This window comes from Cherax quadricarinatus, chromosome 27, assembly GCF_038502225.1.
Source record: "Cherax quadricarinatus isolate ZL_2023a chromosome 27, ASM3850222v1, whole genome shotgun sequence".
NCBI lineage: Eukaryota > Metazoa > Arthropoda > Malacostraca > Decapoda > Parastacidae > Cherax > Cherax quadricarinatus.
The window spans coordinates 18,615,799-18,628,186 of NC_091318.1; the positions used below are offsets into that span (position 1 = coordinate 18,615,799).

General features: G+C 38.4%; 1 protein-coding gene across 3 annotated transcripts in view; it reads left to right on the top strand.

The window, feature by feature from the left end:
• LOC128691214 (WD repeat-containing protein 17-like) overlaps positions 1-12,388 on the top strand; it is a 245,478-nt gene that overhangs the window by 159,952 nt on the left and 73,138 nt on the right. For all 3 annotated transcript variants that reach the window (XM_053780080.2, XM_053780079.2, XM_053780078.2), the window contains exons 19-21: positions 7,306-7,530; positions 7,726-7,936; positions 10,978-11,188. In XM_053780080.2, the coding sequence (XP_053636055.2) occupies positions 7,306-7,530; positions 7,726-7,936; positions 10,978-11,188 (647 nt within the window). The remainder of the gene's footprint in view (positions 1-7,305; positions 7,531-7,725; positions 7,937-10,977; positions 11,189-12,388) is intronic.

The following is a 12,388-nucleotide window of genomic DNA, read 5'->3' on the forward strand; positions in this document are numbered from 1 at the left end:
GTTTGCCTCTCCGCAGGGGGACCATATGTTGAGAAGCGTGGCTCACCAGGTGACTTGGTTGGATGACGTAGACGCTCTCCCTCCGGCTGGCACTTCATTCTCCAATGTTGTCGATCTCTGCTCACGCCAGACTGTTGAAAAGAGAGACGGGACCGCTCGGACAAGGAGCGGTTCGTTTCGAAGGTATCAGCCAACCTGGCCGCCTCCAATGCAGTGGTTAAGTCACGATCCTGCAGAAAGACACGAACCTCTGGTCCCACAGACTCCAGCAGGTTATCAATCAGAATAAGCTGCACCAGCTCCTCAAAGTTAGAGACACCACTCGCTTTATACCAGCTGGTAAAAGCTTTGGTTTGCTGTCTCACAAAGTCCACCAGGGATTGACCAAGCTGCCGCCTGTTCAATTTGAAGGTCTTACGATATTTAGCTGGGATACATGTATATGCTCCCAACACTGTGGTCTTCACTACTTGATAATCAGAGAATTCAGCGTCAGTTAATACCGACGTAAATTCCTGTGCCTTACCCAATAATGCTGTATGAACCAACGCTGCCCAGTGCTGTTCCGGCCACCTCAAGGCTCGAGCCTGATTTTCGAAGCTTTCGAAAAATTGCTCTGGTTCGGCCTCATTGAAGCGGGGAACAAGCTGTACTGCTTTTTGTAAACTGAAATCGTTTACAGAATGCGAAAACTGCCTCCTCTCTCTTTCCCTATCAAATTCTTCCCTTGCGAATGCTCTCTGTTCCCTAGTTTGCTCCAGCGTGATTTTTGCCAGCTCAAGTGCCAACGACGCTGATTCACCCTGAGACAACCCAGCTGCACTATACTGACCATTTTGCTCCGTAGGTGTATCATCTTCCTCCTGCGAGAACATAGTAGTTTTTTCCCTAGCTCCCGTAAAGGGAGGAGTTTGATGTGCCATCTCTTCTTCAATAAGTATGTCAGCAATAAGTGAACGCAGTTGCGCAGCTGTGAGAGTGCGTTTATAGGGAATGCCAATGGAACGAGCAATTTGCCAACAACGCTGTAGGGACAATTTAGGTAGGTTATGCAAAGTATATGCCGACACCAGGCGTCTGACTCGTCTAGGTGGCATAAGTTATTCGCTATGCACAGTACGAATACCCCAACGTAACACGTTAATTTGCAGAACACGCTTAGCTATGCACAGTACGATTGCAGAATACGCATACAAGCAAAGCCGACTGTACACAAGATTGACCGTAGCGAAGCGAGCACACTGAACAAGCTAGTAGCGAGCTGTTGAACGATCACCCAATAGCAAGGCTGATCATAAGCAACTGACACGCAAAATTTGTAAAGCGAAGCGAAACAGCAAGCTACACAATGTTCCTGCTACAAGCTTCACCCTAAGCTCAACCGTTTCTCTAAGTCCAGCTCTCGGACAGGCTACCCATATTACAACCTAGGATTTCAAATGGCCTGTTATCCCAGGTGTAATGGGAGCAAATAAACACAGTAGAAAAAGTTTAGACTTATATTATCCTTCACCAATTATAACAGCAATATGTACACTATGTACAGTGATAAATATAGTGCACTCCACGGTAAGCAAGGCAGAAATAGAAGCCACAAGATAGCAGACCATGCTTCAACCAGCTCTAGAATGGGAATGACAAGGGCAGACAGGAGAGCGGTATCCACATAACCTCTGCGATTGTCAATCCCACCTTCTTATTGGCTAGAACCTGGTCACTAGTTGAACGATGGGGCCCCATCATCAACTCTTAGCAACCTGGTTCGCTGGTTGGGGGAGATAGCCTGTAAATGAGGGTGTGTCCATGCGCCGAATAAAGGTTACGTACTCTTTGCATGCCACAGTCGGACTTGAGTCCTGGAAATGGGAAGTACAATGCCTGTACTTTAAAGGAGGGGTTTGGGATATTGGCAGTTTGGAGGGATATGTTGTGTATCTTTATATGTGTATGCTTCTAAACTGTTGTATCCTGAGCACCTCTGCAAAAACAGTGATAATGTGTGAGTGTGGTGAAAGTGTTGAATGATGAAAGTATTTTCTTTTTGGGGATTTTCTTTCTTTTTGGGTCACCCTGCCTCGGTGGGAGACGGCGGACTTGTTGAAAAAAAAAAAAATTTACTTGTTTTTCTTTTCTGGATGTAAGTCTATAATTAAGCTAAAAAAAAAAAAAATTATTAACCCTTTCAGGGTCCATGCCATAGATCTACGGCTTTACGTTCAGGGTCCAAACCGTAGATCTACGCCATGAGCTCAGCTCACTCTGATAAGCTGTGAGTGGTAAATTTGGGCCTAGATATGAGAGAATACATCTATGTGGTATGTGTGCCCCACATAAAACAAATCCTACAGCACACAGTGTATAATGAGAGAAAAAAACTGAGACCATGATTTTTTATTAAAACAGCGACTTTGCAGTGTTTTTTCGTATTTTTTTATTTATTTATTTATTTAGAAATTTTAGCATACATACAGAGGTACAAAAAAAATACAGGTAAGAGCAGCATGCCAAAGCCACTTATATGCATAGCATTACGGGCTGGCTTAAAATTAACTTAAGATTAACTAAGCAATGATGAAATCAGTGATAAGACATTATTGTAAACAGATAACTATAAAGCACAAATGAGTATTACAAAGACAGGTCATATGGTTGCATGCATTGCTGTTCATTCAGTAGAATGGAGTATTCTGTTAGGTAGTGTATTTAAAAAAATAACAAAGTTAGATTGGGTCCTAGGTTTAACATTTATGTGATATAATTGTGAGTAACATTTTGGATATACAATTTATAAGGTTCAGTTATTCAGTATTTATTTGGTTTTGAGTGAGTAAGTGAACTTTGAGAAGAGACTTGAATTTATAAACAGGTAGTGTTTCTTTTATATTTACAGGTAATGAATTCCAGATTTTAGGGCCTTTTATGTGCATTGAGTTTTTGCATAGCGTGAGATGGACACGAGGAACATCAAAGAGTGATCTGTGCCTTGTGTTATGGTCATGTGTTCTGTTGAGGTTGGCAAGGAGATGTTTGAGGGGAGGGTTAATATCGGAGTTAAGTGTTCTATGTGTGTAATAGGTGCAATAATAAGTATGGATGTTTTGTATGGTGAGTAGGTTGAGTGTTTTGAATATTGGTGGAGTGTGTTGCCTGTAGTGAGAATTTGTTATCATTCTAACTGCAGCCTTTTGTTGGGTAATTAGTGGTCTGAGATGGTTAATTGTTGTTGAGCCCCATGCACAAATTCCATAGGTGAGATAGGGGTAAATAAGAGAGTGATAAAGGGCCAGGAGGGCTGACTGTGGAACATAGTACCGTATCTTCGATAGTATGCCTACAGTCTTGGAAATTTTCTTAGAAATTTGTTGTATATGTGTATGAAATTTGAGTCTATTATCGAGGTGGATTCCTAAGAATTTTCATTCTGTTAGCTTTGTGATAGTTGATCCGTTTATCGTTATGTTAAGAGGTACATCTGTAGCTCTGTTACCAAACTGAATGAAGTAGGTTTTGTCAATGTTTAGTGTAAGTTTGTTAGTCCTCATCCAGGTAGATATTTTCTGTAATTCGGTGTTTACAGTATTGGCTAGCGTGACTGGGCTTGGGTGAGAGAAGACGTATGTAGTGTCATCTGCAAAAAGTGTGGGTTTGAGTAATTGCGAAGCATTTGGTAGGTCATTTATGTATAGGAGAAAGAGAAGAGGGCCAAGTTGTATTTGCGATTTCTTAGTCTCATTTGATAGAATGGAAGACATATTACAGAATTAGAGATGATTTTTATTGGTTTTAGCACTGGAAATGGCTTGAAACTGAGCTCAAATTAGAGGAAATGTTAAATTTTTGCCGATGTTCAAGAATAAACAAACGACCTCACACGTCTAATACACACCAGCTGGTGGGTCTAATATACATTCACAAATGTGGTGATGATATTTATGCAATTATTACAATATTGCATAACAGTAAATCTTCTATTTTTTGGTTTGAATAAAAATTCATTATGTGAATAAAAAATCAAAATGGAATTCATTTGTAAAACCTGAAAATGTAACTAATGAACAGAGGAAATGTTAGTTTAGTGCTAGGAATACCTACATTGTTTATTCTGGACCCTATTTTGAAATTGGAATATTTTGAACTTTGTGTTATATTGGCCAAATTACCAATTTCCAATCACTATTTTGTAGTTGAAACAGTTGACTTGGCGATTTCTTGTGCTCAGTCGATAGAATAGAAGTAATACTAGTGAAATAGCTAAGAATTTGGTCGACTGGAATAATGTAATTGGCCTAAAATGGGAGTCAAATTCGACAAAATTGCCGATTCGTAAATATCACTGACACATCAGAATTCACGAGAGCATAATTTCGTCAATTTTTCATCAAATTTCATACTTTTTGTTTTATTACCTTCAGAAAAAGATTCTCTACCATTTCATAAGAAAAAATAAATTTTTTTTTTTTTTAAAATTCTTGGACCCTGGTGCACACTTTGAAATTTGGCCTCTGGACCCTGAAAGGGTTAATACTTCTGGGTGTCTGAAACGGATTAATTGGATTTACATTATTTCTTATAGGGAAGATGGTTTCAGTTTTTGCTGATTTTGGGTTTTGCCACTCTCTCTGGAATGGATTAATGATGAAAAGGAAGGGTCCACTGTATTCTGTTCCACAGACATTAACCCTTTAACCCTTTCAGGGTCCGTCCCGTAGATCTACGGCTTTACGTTCAGGGTCCAAACCATAGATCTACGTCATGAGCTCAGCTCACTCTGATAAACTGTGAGTGGTACATTTGGGCCTAGATATGAGAGAATACATCTGTGTGGTATGTGTGCACCACATAAAACAGATCCTGCAGCACACTGTGTATAATGAGAGAAAAAAAACTGAAATCATGATTTTTTATTAAAACAGCGACTTTGCAGTGTTTTTCGTATGTTTTTTATAGTTTTATTTGCGATTTCTTGGTCTCATTTGATAGAATGGAAGACATATTACAGAAATAGAATGATTTTGATTGGTTTTAGCATTGGAAATGGCTTGAAACTGAGCTCAAAGTAGCGGAAATGTTAAATTTTTGCCGATATTCAAGAGTAAACAAACGACCTCACACATCTAATACACACCGGCTGGTGGGTCTAATATACATTCACAAATATGGTGATGATATTTATACACTTATTACAGTATTGCATAACAGCAAATCTATTTTTTGGTGTGAATAAAAATTCATTATGTGAATAAAAAATCAAAATGGAATTTATTTGTAAAGCCTCAAAACATAACTAATGAACAGAGGAAACGTTAGTTTAGTTCCAGGAATACCTACATTGTTTATTCTGGACCCCATTTTGAAATTGGAATATTTTGAACTTTGTGTTAAATTGGCCAAATTAACAATTTCTGATCACTTTATTTTGTAGTTGAAACAGTTGACTTGGCGATTTCTTGTGCTCAATCGATAGAATAGAAGTAATACTAGTGAAATAGCTAAGAATTTGGTTGCCTGGAATAATGTAATTGGCCTAAACTGGGAGTCAAAGTTGGCAAAATCGCAGATTCGGAAATATCGCTGACACATCAAAATTCGCGAGAGCATAATTTCGTCAATTTTCCATCAAATTTTGTACTTTTTGTTTTATTACCTTCACAAAAAGATTCTCTACCATTTCATAAGAAAAAATAACAAATTTTTTTTTTAAATTCTTGGACACTGGGGCACCACTTCAGATTTGGTCCTTGGACCCTGATGGGGTTAACTGTTGCAACCCCAAATCCTGAATTGTCTCCTGGTGTTGAAAAATTTTTGGAAAAAAAAAATTATGTTTTCTTATGGAATGATAGAGAATCTTTTCCCGATGGTAATGACACCAAAAGTACAAAATTTGATCGAAAACTTACGGAATTACACTCCCGCGAAGTTAACTATCTCGGCAATATATACGCATTGGCGATTTCGCTGACTTTGAGCCCTATTTTCGGCCAGTTCCATTGTTCCACGCGACCAAACTCATAGCTATTTCTTTAGAACTCCATTTTTTCTATCAATTGAGTACAAGAAACCACCTATTTACTGATTTCAACTACCTAATAAAGTGGTCAGAAATTGGCAATTTGGCCAATTTCACGCAAATTAAAAAAGATGCCAATTTCAAAATAGGGTCCAGAATAAACAGTGCAGACATTCTCGGCACTAAAATAACATATCCTCTGTTCGTTAATCACATCTCCAGGCCCTTCTTATATTACTCTTGCTTTCTATTTTTATTTTTTATTCACACATAAAATAGAGTTACTGTTGTGCAGACTACTGCATTATTGTAAAAATAGTATAAATAATATCAGTGCACTAGTGAAACAATATTAGACTCCCCAGTTGAAGTGTATTGGACTTGTTGTGTGATTTGCTTACTCTTGAACATTGGTAAAAATTGAACATTTCCCCTACTTTGAGCTCTGTTTCAAGGTCGTTTTCATTGTGAAACTAATCAAAATCATCTCTATTTCTGTAATATGTTTTCCATTTTATCAAATGAGACCAAGAAAACGAGAATACAACCATAAATACTATAGGAAAACACACCTCAAAGTCGGCTACCAAAAACTCGGTTGGATTTTTTTTTCTCTCATTATGCACTGTGTGCTGCAAGATTTTTTTTATACAGTGCACACTGACCACACAGACCCATTCTCTCACATGTGGGCCTACCAGCTTTCTCCTGCTTGATTTGAAGCCACTAGAATTTTTTTTTTTTTTTTTTTTCAACAAGTCGGCCGTCTCCCACCGAGGCAGGGTGACCCAAAAAAGAAAGAAAATCCCCAAAAAGAAAATACTTTCATCATCATTCAACACTTTCACCACACTCACACATTATCACTGCTTTTGCAGAGGTGCTCAGAATACAACAGTTTAGAAGCATATACGTATAAAGATACACAACATATCCCTCCAAACTGCCAATAGAATTATTGACTATATATACGTCCGAAACACTGGCTCGTAACACGTATATATATGGCTAAAACAGTCAGAGGGTTAAATATTCACATGTGCAACACTTGGGTATCTTTATTGCAGAGGCACTTCACTAATCAGTAGTGCCTTTGTCAATCCAGTACATCCATTACATCTACATATCTGGTTTGTATATAATTAATATAGTAGTTAAATATTCAATCAAAATGGTAAAAGCTCACACACACTAACTCTGATGTACATCCATTCTATAATGGAAATCTGTTACTGCTTGTGCTAAAGTCTCTGTCTCACCACTTGCATTCAGAAATTACCTTTTTTTCTTTCCAGGGTGCACTTTCAATGCTTCTACGTGGCCATGAATTGGAGCTAGTAGTTGCTGTAGGTCGTTTGTTAGGCCATGAGAATTCAGATTCTGAAAGTTCACGTATTTGTAAGACTGATACTCCAGAAATCAAGGGTCTGGTGGAGACGTCGTTGCGTTACCTCACTTATCGTGCCATTCGACTTTCATTGTGGGAACTAGCAATTGATCTTGCCAAAACTCTGCCAGAGGTAAATGAAAAAGTTTTTGCATAGTTTATATCCTTGTTATTTGAGCTCAAGCTGTTATGTTACGGTGTAGTATTAATTGTTTGTCCTATTTGCATAAATATGCTGGATAAATGGAAATGCATTGCTGTACTATATTTATAATACATTATGTAGTCATGTGAATACATGCTTACATTCCTTGTTTTCATTATATAGGGAATAGATCAAACTGTTCTGCTAGCTGAGGTGGTGTTATCGTTTATTGGTGGACACGAAGAACAAGAAGCACTGTATGCTTATGCTGGATTCCCACCATCTGCAGAATGTCCCGAGAAGGCACTTGGATCAGTGCTGGACCAAGTGCTTTATATGCTACTGTCAGCACAGCCACACAAAGGACTTTCCAAGGGACTAGAATTTTTACAAGGTAATGTTTTGTTATTATACAGGCTCTCCTTGACTTACGTTGATTCGACTTAAGATATTTTCAGTTTATGATGGTGCAAATACAATTACTTTGGAGATGAAACTAAAGATAAATACCCAGCATGAAGGTGGCAAGTCTATAACTTTTTTTTTAAACACACTGGCCATCTCCCACCAAGGCAGGGTGACCCAAAAAAAAAGAAATTTCACCATCATTCACACTATCACTGTCTTGCCAAAGGTGTGCAGATACAACAGTTTAGATATTACTCTAAACAGCAGATATCCCAAACCCCTCCTTTAGAGTGTAGGCACTGTGCTTCCTACCTCCAGAACTTAAGTCCAGCTAATCAGTTTCCCTGAATCCCTAACAAAATATTACCCTGTTCACACACCAACAGCTCGTCAAGTCCCAAAAACCATTTGTTTCCACTCAGTCCTAACATGCTCATACATGCCTGCTTGTATTCATTTATTTACTTTTCAGTAATGGTATTTAGTTAGTTACAGTAATAATTTGTGACAGTAGTTATTTAGCATATCATATTCATATTCGACTTACAATATTTTCAACTTAGGATGGGTTCGTCAGAACATAACCCCAGCATAAGTTGAGGAGCCCCTGTATTAAATTTTCTTAGTAGATAACCTCATTAAAGGCTATAAAGACTATAAGGCCTTCTGTTATTTGTCTAGGAAGACCCAGGTTCAAGTAAATATTTTCCATACTATATTGCCATATCATTTTAACCCTTAAACTGTCCAAGCATAGAGTTAGGTTTTCACTGCCAGCGCTTCGAATATTTTAATTTTTTTTTAAATTAAAGAGGGCAATTTTCTGTGTGTTATAAGACCAAAAAAAAAAAATTAGGGTCAGTACTTGCCTAGATATAAGGCCGTGAAGTTGGCATTGGATGCTCACCTGATGGCAACATGGAGTCCTGCTATTTGCAGAAGTGTTGCTGATATACCTTTTTTCTCATTTTTATTTTAATTTATATAATTTTTATAGTCTGATAATTACAATTTGTAGTAATTCTTGTGATTTCATAAGCATTCAAATAGTCACAAACACACTGACAAGCCAACATTTTCACCTGTTTTGGTCACATACTATTGTCTACAATTATATACAAAGTATTTATAGGTCCCAGCAATGTTTTAGACATGCTGGAGTATATATGAAACTCCTTGAAGTACTGTGTAAAACAAGTGTCAATCCACTGCTGACAGTGCAGCAGTGAAGTGACACTTGATGATCAAACACTGCTCCAGGGAACCGTGGCTTTATTTGTTTACACATAAACATGTCTGTCTCTCTGTGTGTATCTGTCTGTCTCTAGCTCTGTCTGCTTATGTCTTTCTGTCTACCTGTGTGTCTCTGTCTTCCTGTCTCTTTCTGTTTGTTTCTTTGTCTCAGAGAGAGCCAACAAGTACTACACACAATGCAGAGTCATCACATCTGATTCCAGATCAAGTGAAAATGTGTATTACTTGCCAGTCATGCTTATTATGCCTTAAATCTACAAGCACCCTAGGTAGTAGGTTGGTAGACAGCAACCACCCAGGGAGGTACTACCTTCTGCCAAGTGAGTGTAAAACGAAAGCCTGTAATTGTTTTACATGATGGTAGGATTGCTGGTGTCCTTTTTTCTGTCTCATGAACATGCAAGATTTCAGGTACGCCTTGCTACTTCTACTTACACTTAGGTCACACTACACATACATGTACAAGCATATATATACACACCCCTCTGGGTTTTCTTCTATTTTCTTTCTAGTTCTTATTCTTTATTTCCTCTTATCTTCATGGGGAAGTGGAACAAAATTCTTCCTCCGTAAGCCAAGTGTGTTGTAAGAGGCGACTAAAATGCTGGGAGCAAGGTGCTAGTATCCTCTTCTCCTGTATATATTACTAAATGTAAAAGGAGAAACTTTCGTTTTTTATTTTGGGCCACACCGCCTTGGTGGGATACGGCCGGTGTGTTGAAAGAAGAAGAAAAGATCTACAAGCACAGTATAGCACTGTGTCTGGATTTTTGGGGTTATCCTAGGTAATTTACAGTATGTATGATAACTGTACTTATGTGTACCTGTGAGATAGAGACAGACAGAGACAGAGATAGACAGAGACAGAGATAAACAGAGACAAACAGAAACAGAGACAGACAGAAATAGACAGAGAAAGAGACAGATACAGACGGAGAAACAGCCAAAGTTAATCAACCAGCCAACCGGCCAGCCAGCCAGCCAGCCAACCGGCCATCCAGCCACCCAGCCTGCCGAATACGTATTACACGTTCCGGAATTGTTTCTCTTTACTTAGGGCATAGGTTATAGGACAGGTTGACACTACCAGTGGTATCAAAATTGAAAGGATGTTGCACATGTGTTATTATCGAGGTTTTTGATATTTCCTTGACCACTTGTGGCCACATCCATCTCAAAGCCACTAAACTCAGGTTCAACATCACTTTCCTCTTAAAAGGGAGTGTTAATACAACATGGCATGAGTGAATCCCTGGTGTTTGCCACTCTGTTGGCTCGAGCTGGCACTCAGTTGAACTGGTGCTCCCACAAGGTACTAAGTGGTCCCAAATTTTTTTAATACTGCACACACCGAGTGTTAAGACCCATTCTATACTGAACAGGCATCTCAGGCCAATCGTGCCAAATTTGGAGGCAGGATAAATAAAACGTTGATCTATGTGTGGAGTGCTAACGGTAACAAGGTAGATCTACATTTGAACAGTTTAAGGGTTAAAAAGTAAAAAGTTACATAAACTTTCTGCATACTAATTGTCTCCCAGGACAGCTGTGGACATTTCATATATTAATATGACAAATCTAATGTGAACAGGGAGAAATCATACAAATCATTGAATATTTTTTCATTAGAAAAAGGCATCAGTAATATAAAACAAACTGAAGCTCTTACCAGTTTCTATTCTGTTAGTATTTCACTCATTCCCTCCCTTAGCATTTGCTTTGCTCCCAGTATTTCAATACAGTTGTCATATATGGGATGTAATTTTTCAACAGATCAGATAATTGGTGGTAACCTTGATCGATCAAGTGTGTGGTATGTTCTTCGCCTAGTTCAAGCTGTCCCTTTAATTTACACTGATGGGAAGTGGGTAATTCGAGGCAGCCAGCGAGGAGGACTTCTTGCTATTTCTGCTTACCTTGGAGCAGTGAAAGCTGCTGTTTTAGATTATCGCCCTGTTGTGCTGCATCTTTTAAGTCATGCAAGGTATGTTTTATTCATGTGTTACCTGATGGTATCTGTGTTGAAAAGGCTTAGACACTTAATAAATAATACAGTGATCAGTTAGTAATGCTGTATCATTCATGCATTTTATTTTACACTTCTTTTTAATTCTTATTATTATATGCAAAAATATTCATTAACAATTATAGTATATGTTTTTTATTAGTTATTTACAACTGTTTTACCTGTCAGGATTGAGATCCAAAAGTCACTTCTGAGTATTCTTTTTCAGCTGAAAATAATAAAGACACCCACTGTACACAAGACTTACCAACCTCTCAGATTATAACCTTTTTTTTAACAAGTGTCTAGACTTTAGGTAGTAGGTTGGTAGGCAGCAACCGCCCAGGGAGGTACTACCGTCCTGCCAAGTGAGTGTAAAACGAAAGCCTGTAATTGTTTTACATGATGGTAGGATTGCTGGTGTTCATTTTTCTGTCTCATAAACGTGCAAGGTTTCAGGTACGTCTTGCCACTTCTACTTACACTTAGGTCACACTACACATACATGTACAAACATATATATACACACCCCTCTGGGTTTTCTTCTATTTTCTTTCAAGTTCTTGTTCTTATTTCCTCTTACCTCCATGGGGAAGTGGAACAGAATTCTTCCTCCGTAAGCTATGCGTGTTGTAAGAGGCGACTAAAATGCTGGGAGCAAAGGGCTAGTAACCTCTTCTCCTGTATATATTACTAAATGTAAAAGGAGAAACTTTCGTTTTTCCTTTTGGGCCACCCCGCCTCGGTGGGATACGGCCGGTGTGTTGAAAGAAAGAAAGAAGTCTAGACTTTACTTCCACTTTTAACTCAGCCCACTTCTGCTTCTGTTTTCTTTTGTTATCCTATGGCACTAGCAGTTTGTGAACCCCCTCTCTCCAAGAGTAGATAATCATTGTATCTTTTCATTTCACTTCTCAGTTATATACAGGACTTAGATGGAAGTGAGATTTTTCAGTCACTATACAGTTTTTTTTTTCATGAACTTAGTGTCCCGTAGCTTGGATGGTAGCACACTCAGCTCACACACTGAAGTCCGAGGTTCAATCCCCTGTACAGGTGTAAACATTAATTTGCCCAAAATGCTCTTCATAGCAAGAGTCTTTTTATATAGTATGTCTTTGATATCGGTTAGGTCTGTATACAGTGTGCATGTACTTGAAGAAATAAAGATTTTTATTA